At 42.1% G+C, this 14,770-nt stretch overlaps 1 protein-coding gene across 3 annotated transcripts in view; it reads right to left on the bottom strand.

Annotated features, from left to right (window-relative positions):
* Positions 1 to 14,770, bottom strand: part of LOC140466814 (coiled-coil domain-containing protein 87-like) — a 101,720-nt gene extending 86,950 nt beyond the window's left edge. For 2 of the 3 annotated variants that reach the window (XM_072562465.1, XM_072562467.1), the window contains exons 1-2: positions 14,667 to 14,770; positions 11,663 to 11,858 (exon numbers count right to left, since the gene is read on the bottom strand). In XM_072562465.1, the coding sequence (XP_072418566.1) occupies positions 11,663 to 11,846 (184 nt within the window). In that variant the 5' untranslated portion in view covers positions 11,847 to 11,858; positions 14,667 to 14,770. Of the gene's footprint in view, positions 1 to 11,662; positions 11,859 to 13,378; positions 13,576 to 14,666 lie in introns of all 3 variants that reach the window. The other variant, XM_072562466.1, reaches the window with a different exon arrangement.

Genomic DNA, 14,770 nt, shown 5'->3' with positions numbered 1-14,770 from the left:
GCAATATGACATCCCTGTTTAAAAAGTGAGTAAGGCAAACAATGGAAAATTACAGACTGATTAGCCTAACCTGGATCATGGGTAAGATCCTGGAATCCATTGTGAAGGATGAGATTTCTGAATACTTGAAGTGTATGGTAAAATAGGACAAAGTCAGCATGGTTTCATCAAGGGGAGGTCATGACAAATCTGCTAGAATTATTTGAGGAAGTAACAAGCAGGTTAGACCAAGGAGAGCCAATGGCTGTTATCTATCTGGCATTCAAGAAGGCCTTTGACAAGATGCCGCACAGGAGACTCCTGAGTAAGATAAGGGCCCATAGTGATAGAGGTAGCATGGATAGAAGCTTGGCTGTCTGGCAGAAAGCAGAGAGTGGGGACAAAAGGGTCCTTCACACAATGGCAGCCAGCGACAAGTGGTGTTCAGCAAGGCTCAGTGTTGAAACCACAACTTTTCAAGATATATATAACAATCTAGATGAAAGAACTGAGGGGCATTCAGGCTACATTTGTAGACGATACACAGCTAGGTAGAGAGACGTAGCATTGAGGAGGTAAGGAAGCTACAGAAGATTTGGACAGGTTAGAAGACAGTGAAAAGAAGTGGCAGATGGAGTACAATGTGGGAAAGTGTAAGGTCATGCACTTTAGGAGGAAGAATAGAGGCGAGGACTATTTTCTAAATGGGGAGAGAATTCAGAAGTCTGAAGTACAAAGAGACTTGGGAGCTCTAGTCCAGGATTCTCGCAAGGTAGATTTGCAAGGTGAGTCAGTAGTTAGAAAGGAAGATGCAGTAATGGCATTTATTTTGAGAGGACTTGAATATGAAATCAGGGATGTACTTCTGAGGCTCCATAAGGCTCTGGCCAGACCACATTTGGAGTATTGTATGCAGTTTTGGGCTCCATATCTCAGGAAGGATGTACTGGCCTTGGAGCATGTTCACAGGAGGTTGACGAGAATGGTCCCAGGAATGAAAAGATGAAAAGCTTCACATATGAGGAACATTTGAAGACTCTGGGTTTATACTTGATGTAGTTTAGAAGAATGGGGAGGGGGATCTAATTGAAACATACAGAATACTGAATGGCCTGGACAGAGTAGATGTTGGGAAGCTGTTTCCATTGGAAGGAAAGACTAGGACCAGAGGGCATAGCCCTCAGGTAAAGGGAAGACCTTTTTGAACGGAGATAAGGAGAAACTTCTTCAGCCAGAGAGTGCTGAATCTATGAAATTTATTGCCACAGAAACTGTGGAGGCCAGGTTATTGAGTAAATTTAAGTCTGAGGTAGATAGGTTCTTGAGATACAAGGGGATCAAGGGTTACAGGCAGAAAGCGGGAGAACGGGGTTGAGAACCTTATCAGCCATGATTGAATAGTGGAGCAGACTCGATGGACTGAATGGCCTAGTGTCTGCTCCGATGTCTTAAGGTCTTTTTTAATTACTATTCATTCAGTATTCACCTGGAGCCATGGGATGGAAAAAATCCTTTTTATTTACTGGATGGGAGTGCTGCTGGCTCTGCCAGCATTTATTGCCCAATCCTAATTAGTTAGAACATAGAACATAGAACAATACAGCACAGAACAGGCCCTTTGGCCCACGATGTTGTGCCGAACTTCTAACCTAGATTAAGCACCCATCCATGTACCTATCCAAATGCCGCTTAAAGGTCGCCAATGATTCTGACTCTACCACTCCCACGGGCAGCGCATTCCATGCCCCCACCACTATCTGGGTAAAGAACCCACCCCTGACATCTCCCCTGTACCTTCCACCCTTCACCTTAAATTTATGTCCCCTTGTAACACTCTGTTGTACCCGGGGAAAAAGTTTCTGACTGTCTACTCTATCTATTCCTCTGATCATCTTATAAACCTCTATCAAGTCACCCCTCATCCTTCGCCGTTCCAACGAGAAAAGGCCGAGAACTCTCAACCTATCCTCGTACGACCTACTCTCCATTCCAGGCAACATCCTGGTAAATCTTCTCTGCACCCTCTCCAAAGCTTCCACATCTTTCCTAAAGTGAGGCGACCAGACTGCACACAGTACTCCAACTGTGGCCTAACCAAAGTCCTGTACAGCTGCAACATCACTTCACGACTCTTGAATTCAATCCCTCTGCTAATGAACGATAATACTCCATAGGCCTTCTTACAAACTCTATCCACCTGAGTGGCAACCTTCAAAGATCTATGTACATAGACCCCAAGATCCCTCTGTTCCTCCACCTGACTAAGAACCCTACCATTAACCCTGTATTCCGCATTCTTATTTGTTCTTCCAAAATGGACAACCTCACACTTGGCAGGGTTGAACTCCCATCTGCCACTCCTCAGCCCAGCTCTGCATCATATCTAAGTCCCTCTGCAGCCGACAACAGCCCTCCTCACTGTCCACAACTCCACCTATCTTCGTATCATCTGCAAATTTACTGACCCACCCTTCGACTCCCTCATCTAAGTCATTAATAAAAATTACAAACAGCAGAGGACCCAGAACTGATCCCTGCGGAACTCCACTTGTAACTGGGCTCCAGGCTGAATATTTACCATCTACCACCACTCTCTGCCTTCGACCGGTTAGCCAGTTTTCTATCCAATTGGCCAAATTTCCCTCTATCCCATGCCTCCTGACTTTCCGCATAAGCCTACCATGGGGAACCTTATCAAATGCCTTACTAAAATCCATGTACACTACATCCACTGCTCTACCCTCATCCACATGCTTGGTCACCTCCTCGAAGAATTCAATAAGACTTGTAAGGCAAGACCTACCCTTCACAAATCCGTGCTGGCTGTCCCTAATCAAGCAGTGTCTTTCCAGATACTCGTAAATCCTATCCTCAGTACCCTTTCCATTACTTTGCCTACCACAGAAGTAAGACTAACTGGCCTGTAATTCCCGGGGTTATCCCTATTCCCTTTTTTGAACAGGGGCACAACATTCGCTACTCTCCAGTCCCCTGGTACCACCCCCGTTGACAGTGAAGACGAGAAGATCATTGCCAACGGTACTGCAATTTCCTCTCTTGCTTCCCACATAATCCTAGGATATATCCCGTCAGGCCCGGGGGACTTGTCTATCCTCAGGTTGTTCAAAATGTCCAACACATCTTCCTTCCTAACAGGTATCTCTTCTAGCTTAACAGTCCGTTTCACAGTCTCCTCTTCAACAATACGGTCCCTCTCGTTCGTAAATACTGAAGAGAAGTACTTGTTCAAGACCTCTCCTATCTCTTCCGACTCAATACACAGTCTCCCACTCCTGTCCTTGATCGGACCTACCCTCGTTGTCGTCATTCTCAGGTTTCTCACATACGCATAAAATGCCTTGGGGTTATCCTTGATCCTATCCGCCAAGGATTTTTCATGCCCTCTCTTAGCTCTCCTAATCCCTTTCTTCAGGTCCCTTCTGGCTATCCTGTATCCCTCCACTGCTCTGTCTGAACCCTGTTTCCTCAACCTTATGTAAGCCTCCTTCTTCCTCTTTACTAGACATTCAACCTCCCTCGTCAACCAAGGCTCCCTCACACGACCATTTCTTTCCTGCCTGATAGGTACATACATATCATGGACACGTCGTATCTGCTCTTTGAAAAAGTTCCACATTTCCACCACATCCTTCCCTGACAGCCTATACTCCCAACGTATGCTCCTCAAATCCTGTCTTACAGCATCGTAATTTCCCTTCCCCCAATTGTAAAATCTACCTTGTTGTGCGCACCTATCTCTCTCCATAACCAAGGTGAAAGTCACAGAATCAGGTTCAGCTAAGAGTCAACTTAGTTGAGACTCAAAGGACCAAATGGCCTCTTTCTTCACTATAGGGTCTCTATGTTTTTAACTGTTTACCTGTAGCTTGAGTCTAATTACATTTATTGAAGAGTGATTCTTGTCCAGTACACAAACCTAGGGCCTGTACTTTCTATCGGGTACATTGTTGTTGGTGTGGAATCTCATGTAGGTCAGAGAAGGCAAGAGTGGCAGATTTCTTTTTCTAAAGAGCATTTTTTAAGCAAATGGGTTTTTATGACAATGTCTATATATTCATCATTGGGCCATTGTTCATACTAGATTTTATTGAATTTCAAAGTTCACTATCTTCCATGGTGGGATTTGAATCTTCGACTCCAGAACATCAATATGGGGATGTGGTTTGCAATCTACTGACATTATCACTACACTACCATCTCCTTCTGCCAACTGAATCCATCATTCATTCCTACACACCTCATAGTGAAAAAATCCTTCATTTAAGAAACCCATTCAAAGCTTTTAAATCTAAAATGATTGATCTTTTATTAAGAAAAACAACTCCATTCATTGTCTCTTTGAAGTATCAAAATGTGAACATAAAACCTCTAATGAGATCATTGTAACCAAGCATTCAAATGGAGAAATGTCAAAGAACTCCACTGAAACTTCATGACCAGATGGAAATGTTTTAATTTATCTAACTTATATATGCTGTATGAAGGCCACTCTTGTGGTGCAGTGGTAGTGAGCCTATCGCTGGACTGGCATACCTGGGTTCAAGGAGCAAGTGAGGACTGCAGATGCTGGAGATCAGAGTTGAAAATGTGTTGCTGGAAAAGTGCAGCAGGTCAGGCAGCATCCAAGGAGCAAGAGAATCGACGTTTCGGGCATGAGCCCTTCTTCAGATTTCTGAAGAAGGGCTCATGCCCAAAACGTCGATTCTCCTGCTCCTTGGACGCATACCTGGGTTCAAGTCTCATTCGTTCCAGAGGCATGTATTAACAACTCTGAACAGGTTCATTAGAAAAATGGGTTAACAAAAAAAAAAAGGCTGTATGAGTCTATATGATCAGAACTCTAAATGCCTTATGACTCTATAGCTCTACAGAAGACGGCCTGCCAATTAAAGAAGTCCAGCATAGGTTTTATTTTTAACTCTCGCCAGCAGTTTCAGCCTATTTTTCTAATATTTAAAGAATGGGTTAGATCAAAAAATCTTCAGATCATGGAAGTTACATATACCTTATTCACCTTTCAAGGGTGTTCTATGTGTTCCATCAATTCTTGACTTACACACTTCAGGTTGAAGTCTTTGCAACAGTCAAAATACAGTCTGTGTGAACTTACATAAGTTGGCAAGTTTAATCACAGAATCATGCAGTAAAGAAGAGGCCCTTTGGTCCATCAAGTCTGCACCAACCAAAACTAATAAGTCTACACTAGTCCCACATTCTAGCACTTGGTCCATTGCCTTGAATGATATTTCAAGTGCTCATTCAAGTACTTTGTTTAAGGTTGTGGGTTTCCCACTTCCCAGATAGTGCATTCCAATTCCCATCACTCTCTGGATGAAAAAAACATTTCCTCAAAACCCTACTAAACATGAAGTTATACCCCTTGTTATTGGCAATTCAGCAAAGGAAAACAGAGGGAAGGTGATGGCCTAGTGGTACTATCACTGAACTGTTTATCCAGAGATGCAGGTAATGATCCTGGATTTGAATTCCGCTATAGGAGATCGTAGAATTTTAGGGCCCTCTTATAGTGCAGTGGTAGTGTCCCTACCGGATTCAAATCCCACCTGCTCCAGAATTGTGTAATAATACCTTTGAACAAGTTGATTAGGAAAATGGTTAAATTGAAGAAAAGGGAAAACAGCTGCTTTCTATCCAGTCTGTTCATGCCCTCATAGTCTTACACATCTCATGTAGGTCCCCATATATTTTTTCTGTGCTAAATTTGCAATTTGAGAGGGAGTGGGTACAATCTGAAGTGACAATATTTCAGTTGAATAAAGGGAAATATGGAGCTATGAGGGAGCAACTGGCCAAAGTTCAATGGTTCAATACCTTAACAGGGAAGACCGTGGAGGAACAATGGCGGATATTTCTGTGTATAATGCAGAAGATGCAGGATCAGTTCATTCCTAAAAGGAAGAAAGATCCCAGGAGGAGACATGGGCGGCCGTGGCTGACGAGGGAAGTAAAGAAACATATAAGGTTAAAAGAGAAAAAGTATAACTTAGCGAAGATAAGCGGGAAAACGGAGGACTGGGAAGCTTTTAAAGAACAACAGAGGATTAGTAAGAAGGAAATACGCAGAGAAAAAATGAGGTACGAAGGTAAACTGGCCAAGAATATAAAGGAGGATAGTAAAAGCTTTTTTAGGTATGTCCAAGGCAAAAAAATGGTTAGGACAAAAATTGGGCCCTTGAAGACAGAAGCAGGGGAATATATTACTGGGAATGAAGAAATGGCAGAGAAATTAAATGGGTACTTCAGATCTGTGTTCACTGGGGAAGACACAAGCAATCTCCCTGAGGTAACAGTGGCTGAAGGACCTGAACTTAAGGGAATTTCTATTTGCCAGGATTTGGTGTTGGAGAGACTGTTAGGTCTGAAGGTTGATAAGTCTCCGGGACCTGATGGCCTGCATCCCAGGGTACTGAAGGAGGTGGCTCGGGAAATCGTGGATGCGCTGGTGATTATTTTCCAGAGTTCAATAGAATCGGGGTCGGTTCCTGAGGATTGGAGAGCGGCTAATGTTGTGCCACTTTTTAAGAAGGGTGGGCGGGAGAAAGCAGGAAATTATAGACCAGTTAGTCTGACCTCAGTGGTGGGAAAGATGCTGGAGTCTATTATAAAGGATGAAATTACGGCACATCTGGATAATAGTAACAGGATAGGACAGAGTCAGCATGGATTTATGAAGGGGAAATCATGCTTGACTAATCTTCTTGAATTTTTTGAGGATGTAACTCGGAAGATGGACGAGGGAGATCCAGTGGATGTAGTGTACCTGGACTTTCAGAAAGCTTTTGATAAAGTCCCACACAAGAGGTTAGTGAGTAAAATTAGGGCGCACAGGATTGGGGGCAAAGTACTAGATTGGATAGAGAATTGGTTGGCTAATAGGAAACAAAGGGTAGTGATTAACGGCTCCATTTTGGAATGGCAGGCAGTGACCAGTGGGGTACCGCAGGGATCCGTGCTGGGACCGCAGCTTTTTACAATATATGTAAATGATATAGAAGATGGTATCAGCAATAACATTAGCAAATTTGCTGATGACACAAAGCTAGGTGGTAGGGTGAAATGTGATGAGGATGTTAGGAGATTACAGGGTGACCTGGACAAGTTAGGTGAGTGGGCAGATGCATGGCAGATGCAGTTTAATGTGGATAAATGTCTGGTTATCCACTTTGGTGGCAAGAACAGGAAGGCAGATTACTACCTCAATGGTATCAAATTAGGTAAAGGGGCTGTTCAGAGAGATCTGGGTGTTCTTGTCCACCAGTCAATGAAAGCAAGCATGCAGGTACAGCAGGTCGTGAAGAAGGCTAATAGCATGCTGGCCTTCATAACAAGAGGGATTGAGTATAGAAGCAAAGAGGTGCTTCTGCAGCTGTACAGGGCCCTGGTGAGACCACACCTGGAGTACTGTGTACAGTTCTGGTCTCCAAATTTGAGGAAAGACATTCTGGCTATTGAGGGAGTGCAGCGTAGGTTCACGAGGTCAATTCCTGGAATGGCAGGATTGCCTTACACGGAAAGACTGAAGCGACTGGGCTTGTATACCCTTGAGTTTAGAAGACTGGGAGGGGATCTGATTGAAACGTATAGGATTATGAAAGGACTGGACACTCTGGCAGGAGGGAACATATTTCCGTTGATGGGGGAGTGCCGAACCAGAGGACACAACTTAAAAATACGGGGTAGACCATTTAGGACAGAGATGAGGAGAAACTACTTCACCCAGAGAGTGGTGGCTGTGTGGAATGCTCTGCCCCAGAGGGCAGTGGAGGCCCAGTCTCTGGATTCATTTAAGAAAGAATTGGATAGAGCTCTTAAAGATAGTGGAGTCAAGGGGTATGGAGATAAGGCTGGAACAGGATACTGATTAGGAACGATCAGCCATGATCATATTGAATGGCGGTGCAGGCTCGAAGGGCAGAATGGCCTACTCCTGCATCTATTGTCTATTGTCTACTGTCTATTGTCGAAAGAAAATACAATCTTAGCTTATCCACCCTTTCTTCATAGCTAAAATGCTCCACCTTCAGCAACTGAATCTCCTCTGCACCTTGTCCAGTACAATCATATCATCAGCTCACTGTCAGAGTCATACTTGCCTGCTTAGAGTCATAGAGTCATAGAGATGTACAGCATGGAAACAGATCCTTCGGTCCAACCCCTCCATGCCGACCAGATATCCCAACCCAATCTAGTCCCACCTGCCAGCACCCGGTCCATATCCCTCCAAACCCTGCCTATTCATTTACCCACGCAAATGCCTCTTAAATGTTGCAATTGTATCAGCTTCCACCACATCCTCTGGCAGCTCATTCCATACACGTACCACCCTCTGCGTGAAAAAGTTGCCCCTTAGGTCTCTTTTATATCTTTCCCCTCTCATCCTAAACCTCTAGTTATGGACTCCCCGACCCCAGGGAAAAGACTTTGAATATTTATCCTATCCATGCCCCTCACAATTTTGCAAACCTCTATAAGGTCACCCCACAGCCTCCGACGCTCCAAGGAAAACAGCCCCAGCCTGTTCAGCCTCTCCCTGTAGCTCAGATCCTCCAACTCTGGCAACATCCTTGTAAATCTTTTCTGAACCCTTTCAAGTTTCACAACATCTTTCTGATAAGAAGGAGACCAGAATTGCATGCAATATTCCAACAGTGGACTAATCAATGTCCTGTACAGCCGCAACATTACCTCCCAACTGCTGTACTCAATACTCTGACCAATAAAGGAAAGCATACCAAATGCCTTCTTCACTATCCGATCTATCTGCTACTCTACTTTCAAGGAGCTATGAACCTGCACTCCAAGGTATCTTTGTGCAGCAACACTCCCCAGGACCTTACCATTAAATGTATAAGTCCAGTTAAGATTTGCTTTCCCAAAATGCAGCACCTCGCATTTATCTGAATTAAACTCCATCTGCCACATCTCAGCCCATTGGCCCATCTGGTCCAGATCCTGTTGTAATCTGAGGTAACCCTCTTCGCTGTCCACTACACCTCCAATTTTGGTGTCATCTGCAAACTTACTAACTGTACCTCTTATGCTCGCATCCAAATCATTTATGTAACTGACAAAAAGTAGAGGGCCCAGCACCGATCCTTGTGGCATTCCACTGGTCACAGGCCTCCAGTCTGAAAAACAACCCTCCACCACCACCCTCTGTCTTCTACCTGTGAGCCAGTTCTGTATCCAAATGGCTAGTTCTCCCCGTATTCCATGAGATTTAACCTTGTTAATCAGTCTCCCGTGGGAAACCTTGTCGAACGCCTTACTGAAGTCCATATAGATCACATCTACTGCTCTGCCCTCATCAATCTTCTTTGTTACATCTTCAAAAAACTCAATCAAGTTTGTGAGACATGATTTCTCATGCACAAAGCCATGTTGACTATCCCAAATCAGTCCTTGCCTTTCCAAATACATGTACATCCTGTCCCTCAGGATTCCCTCCAACAACTTGCCCACCACCGAGGTCAGACTCACCGGTCTATAGTTCCCTGGCTTGTCTTTACCGCCCTTCTTAAACAGTTGCCAACCTCCAGTCTTCCAGCACCACACCTATATCTCAGCAAGAGGCCTAGCAATCACTTCTCTAGCTTCCCACAGAGTTCTCGGGTATACCTGATCAGGTCCTGGGGATTTATCCACTTTTAACCGTTTCAAGGCATCCAGCATTTCCTCCTCTGTAATCTGGACATTTTGCAAGATGTCACCATCTATTTCCCTACAGCCTATATCTTCCATAACCTTTTCCACAGTAAATACTGATGCAAAATATTCATTTAGTATCTCCCCCATTTTCTGTGGCTCCACACAAAGGCCGCCTTGCTGATCTTTAAGGGGCCCTATTCTCTCCCTAGTTACCCTTTTGTCCTTAAAATATTTGTAAAACTCCTTTGGATTCTCCTTAATTGTATTTGCCAAAGCTATCTCATGTCCCCGTTCTGCCCTCCTGATTTCCCTCGTAAGTATATTCCTACTTTCTTTATACTCTTCTAAGGATTCACTCGATCTATCCTGTGTATACCTGACATATGCTTCCTTCTTTTTCTTAACCAAACCCTCAATTTCTTTAGTCATCCAGCATTCCCTATACCTACCAGCCTTCCCTTTCACCCTGACAGGAATATACTTTCTCTGGATTCTTGTTATCTCACTTCTGAAGGTTTCCCATTTTCCAGCCTTCCCTTTACCTGCGAACATCTGCCTCCAATCAGCTTTTGAAAGTTCTTGTCTAATACCGTCAAAATTGGCCTTTCTCCAATTTAGAATTCAACTTTTAGATCTGGTCTATCCTTTTCCATCATTATTTTAAAATGAATAGAATTATGGTCGCTGGCCCCAAAGTGCTCCCCCACTGACACTTCAGTAACCTGCCCTGTCTTATTTCCCAAGAGTATGTCAAGTTTTGCACCTGCTCCAGTAGATACATCCACATACTGAATCAGAAAATTGTCTTGTACACACTTAAGAAATTCTTCTCCATCTAAACCTTTAACACTATGGCAGTCCCAGTCAATGTTTGGAAAGTTAAAATCCCCTACCATATCTACCCTATTATTCTTACAGATAGCTGAGATCTCCTTACAAGTTTGTTTCTCAATTTCCCTCTGACTGTTGGGGGTTACTCGCCATAGTAGTCCCAGCTTCTGACCTGCTCTTTCGGTAACAATATTTATATGGTGAGTCCAGTTCAGTTTCTGATCAACAGTAACCCCTAGAATTCCTTGTACTAGAAAAAACTGGATCTGTCAGAAATAATGTAGAACTCTGAAAATACAACCCTAGGTCTGTGCTTTTTCAACATGATTAAGTATTATGTATATCAGGGTACAGTTTCATGCATATATTCAAGGATGGCCTGCTAAATGCATAATGAGCTCATCTAAATGGGTGGGTTACAATCCTAGAACACTTCCTGTAAGTTCTACTCTGCAGCCACACAAGGATAACCAACAAATGATTTTTAATTCTTTTTTCACCTATCTGCATTACTCCAGCCATTGGACAAATTGTGCAAAATGTTTTTGCACAAACATAAATACTACAAGCAATGGGGATGCTTTATGAGGAAGGGTGTGGGAAATTCTCTTAAATGTCCTAATATCCATACTTCAACCAGCTTCATTAAAGTTGATACTTCGCCATTTTCTCACTACTGTTAGGGAAACTTACCATACACAAACTGCCTGCACATTTCCAATGTTACAACACTGACCATCAATGTCTCCTCTATTTTTTTCATTTGTTGTGTGTGACCCATTTGTTGCACTGCACTGTCCCTTAAAGTTTCCACAAAACCACACATCTTAAAGAAAATGTTTCTTGTGCATAACCTATTGTTCCCCAAATGGTACATTCTGGACTGTTGTGTGTTTGTGGTATACACAGTTTAGAAAGAACAGCTTCATAAGTGTTTCATTGCCTGCAAAATGCTTTGGGACATTCTGACGTCATGAGAAAGGCCAATACAATGTATTCTTTCTTTGTTCCTAACTTCATCTGTATTTTTGCATGCCTTACAGAAATAAAAGGGAATGAAGATACTTTTTGCCATACTACCAAAATATATTTCCATCACAAAGATGTAGGAAACAGTTGCAGAAACCAACATCTATTAAGCCTTACTATCATGTATGGGTACCTGGAGGTTGTTCTTCAACAGGAGCAGCTGGGAAGAGACTTAGAGGTTCCAGCATGTCTTTATATCGTTGGTGTAATACCTTAGCTGCAGCTGCGCTTCGCACCATAGTGCTTGAACCATTTTTATTTGATAGTTTCTTGCTTTTATTTTTCATAACAGTTCCACCAAGACCTTGAATCATCATTGTAGGAAATCACTGTCAAGAGAACATAACCAGAATGTACTTCACATATAAATTTCACTACTTGGCAATATAAAAAAATAAAATATGTAGCATCGTGTTCACACCATCTACAGGTATATCAATAATACTCAGCTCTGGCTATTTTTCACCATCCTCAACTTGAATTGCAATATATGACTATTGTTGAACTTTGTTATACCTGAATTCTATTGAACTACATAGCTCACACGGCAAGACTGAAGCACAATGTTAAGATCTGTTTCAGGTCTTGAACACATATCTAGGTTGATACTGCATGAGTGGTGCAATTTCTGAAGTGTTATTGTCTGAGAGAGGCTTTAAGCTGAGAACCATCTTATTGTTCATATGATATAAAATATTCTCTAAAATTATTGAATAAAAGTATGGGATAGCCACCACAGATCAGGCCAATGGCTATTTTTCCACATCTACCAAACAGATTAACTGGTCATGAATCCTTGCCATTTCTTGGTCCCAATGTATAACTTCAAAATTTCTCTCTTTGTAAACCTCACCATGACTTTGCCCCAGTCTATCTCTGCAACTTCTTCCAAAACATGCCCTGCAATCTTCTAACTGTAGTTTCCTTCTTTGTAGGACATTTGCCTACAGTTCTAGTATTGGATTCTTAATCTATTTTAACCACATTTGCTGAACTATGAAACATGCTTCTCAAATCCTTCAGTCTTATTACCATTCACCCCTCTTCTCAAAACCTACTACATTGACCTTATCTTCAATCAACACCAGATCTTACACTGCTATTTAGTATCTGTTCATAATACTGAGGAGTGCCTTGAGATGTTTACAACGTCAAAAGTAAATGCAAGTTGCAAGTGTTGGAAGCAAGAGAATTTTTTTTATTTGTCACTTCCAACCTTGTTTTTTCAAATCACAAATCATACATCAGTAAAGATGCATTCCCTAGCAATTCCACCAATGCCTCTTCTTTTGCAATGCCAATCTAGCTTTATGTTTCATGATATATGGGTGTCGCTGATAAGGACCGAATTTGCTGCTCATCCCAACTGCATTGAGAAGTGATGGAAGGCTGTCTTATTGAGTTGGTGCAGTACATACTGTAGAGTGCATGTACACCATGAGTGCTACTGGATAGCAAATTTCAAAATTTTGATCCCAAGACTGTGAAGGAATGCTGATATAGTTCTAACTCACTGATATGCTGCTTGAAAGGAAACTTGCAGATGGTGCTGTCATTGTCCTTCTTGGTGCTAGAGATCATGAGTGGTGCTGTCAAAAGAACCCAGCTAAAAAACATGATGAGTTGCTGCAGTGAATCTTAAACATTGTATAGCCAGCTGCCACCATGTGCAGTGGTAGAAAGCTAAATGACTGTTTCACTTGATGGATGGTGTTGATCAAGTTGGCTGCTTTGTCCTGAATGGTGTTAAGCTTTTTGAATATTTTTGGAGCCCAAGAGTATCACATTTTTGAATTCTGCCTTTTAGATTGCAGACAGGCTTTGGGAAAACAGGAGGTGAGTTACTCACCTTAGAATTCCTAATCTCTTGACCCGCTCTTTCAGCAGGTTCCAGTTCAAATTCTTGTCAAGATTTTGATTGTGGGGGATTCAGCAATGGTAACACAATTGAACATCAAGTTTGATTCTCTCTCGTTTGCCATTTGTCAGTCCAAATCTGAATGTGGTCCAGGTCATGTTGCATATTCGCATGGACTGCTTGAGTATCTGAGGATTTGTGAATAGTATGAAACGTTATGCAATCATCAGCAATCATCCCCATCTGAAAATGGATGACCTCACAGAATTTCTGCAACAGTGCCTTGGGCCTGATTTACATGGACTCCAACACTTCTGACCATTTTCCTCTGTCACAGATAGAATTCACTCCAGCGTAGAGCTTTCCCTCGTGATTCCTATTTTCTGCATTTTGCCAGGGCTCTTTAATTACATACTAAGTCAAATACTGCTTTGATGTGAATAACAGTAACTATCTCAGCTGGTGAGTTCAGCAAGTTAACTATTTTTCAATCAAGACATCACTGGACCTTGCAGCACTTGGTGAATCAGTGACCAGGCTATTCCTGTGTAAATGTCACTTGATAACACTATCAACAACACCTTCCATTACTTTGATAGTGATTGAGATGAGGCTGACAGGCTGTATTGGATTTGTTTTGCATTTGCTGGATAGGACACACCATAACAATTTTCCACAACTTCTGCGGCTTAATAATAAAACATGCACAGACCTTAGTTGTGACAACTAATTGTCCAATTTTGCTTCCAAAATCAATTAATGGACAATTAAACCAAAATATTATGAATGCTATTCAATAAACATGTTGTGTCTGAAATTTAGTTACTATGGTATTCTATGGTATTCCCACCATTTCAAAATCACTATTAATTTTGTAAAGCATAAAATGTGTGGTGTGTTTCTGAAAATCTAGGAAGTGGTCATGACTTTATAAATTCAAGGATCACAAAAGCATGGGAATCAATTTACAGTTTATATGCTGACTATATAAATTTATATAAACAGTGCACTGATGTGTGTATCAATCAATATACACACTTTATTACAGTCAATATAGAATTGACTGTTAATGATAGATAATAGGGTCGAAATGTTTATTCTTAGCAATCAAATTAAACTTGATCATTTACTATAATTGCAATTTACCAGACAAACTTCCAACTGTTTTTATTGCACAATGTGGACATCATTACAAAATAACTTTGGTGAGTTTCGTATTCCTCATTCATCCACACAGCTATATACAACTGAGAATAAAGATAGGAAATGACCCCCTCACCTGAGTGCATCTGAAACACACAGTCTTGGCTCTCAGTACTGACAACCCATGTTGCAAAGATGATGTTTCCTCCTTCTCCCTCTGCACTGAGGCAGGAACCTTTC

Source organism: Chiloscyllium punctatum, chromosome 44 (assembly GCF_047496795.1).
Source record: "Chiloscyllium punctatum isolate Juve2018m chromosome 44, sChiPun1.3, whole genome shotgun sequence".
Classification (NCBI taxonomy): Eukaryota; Metazoa; Chordata; class Chondrichthyes; order Orectolobiformes; family Hemiscylliidae; genus Chiloscyllium; species Chiloscyllium punctatum.
The sequence above is the reverse complement of the archived record's forward strand: the minus strand, read 5'-3'. Positions and strand labels throughout refer to the sequence as shown.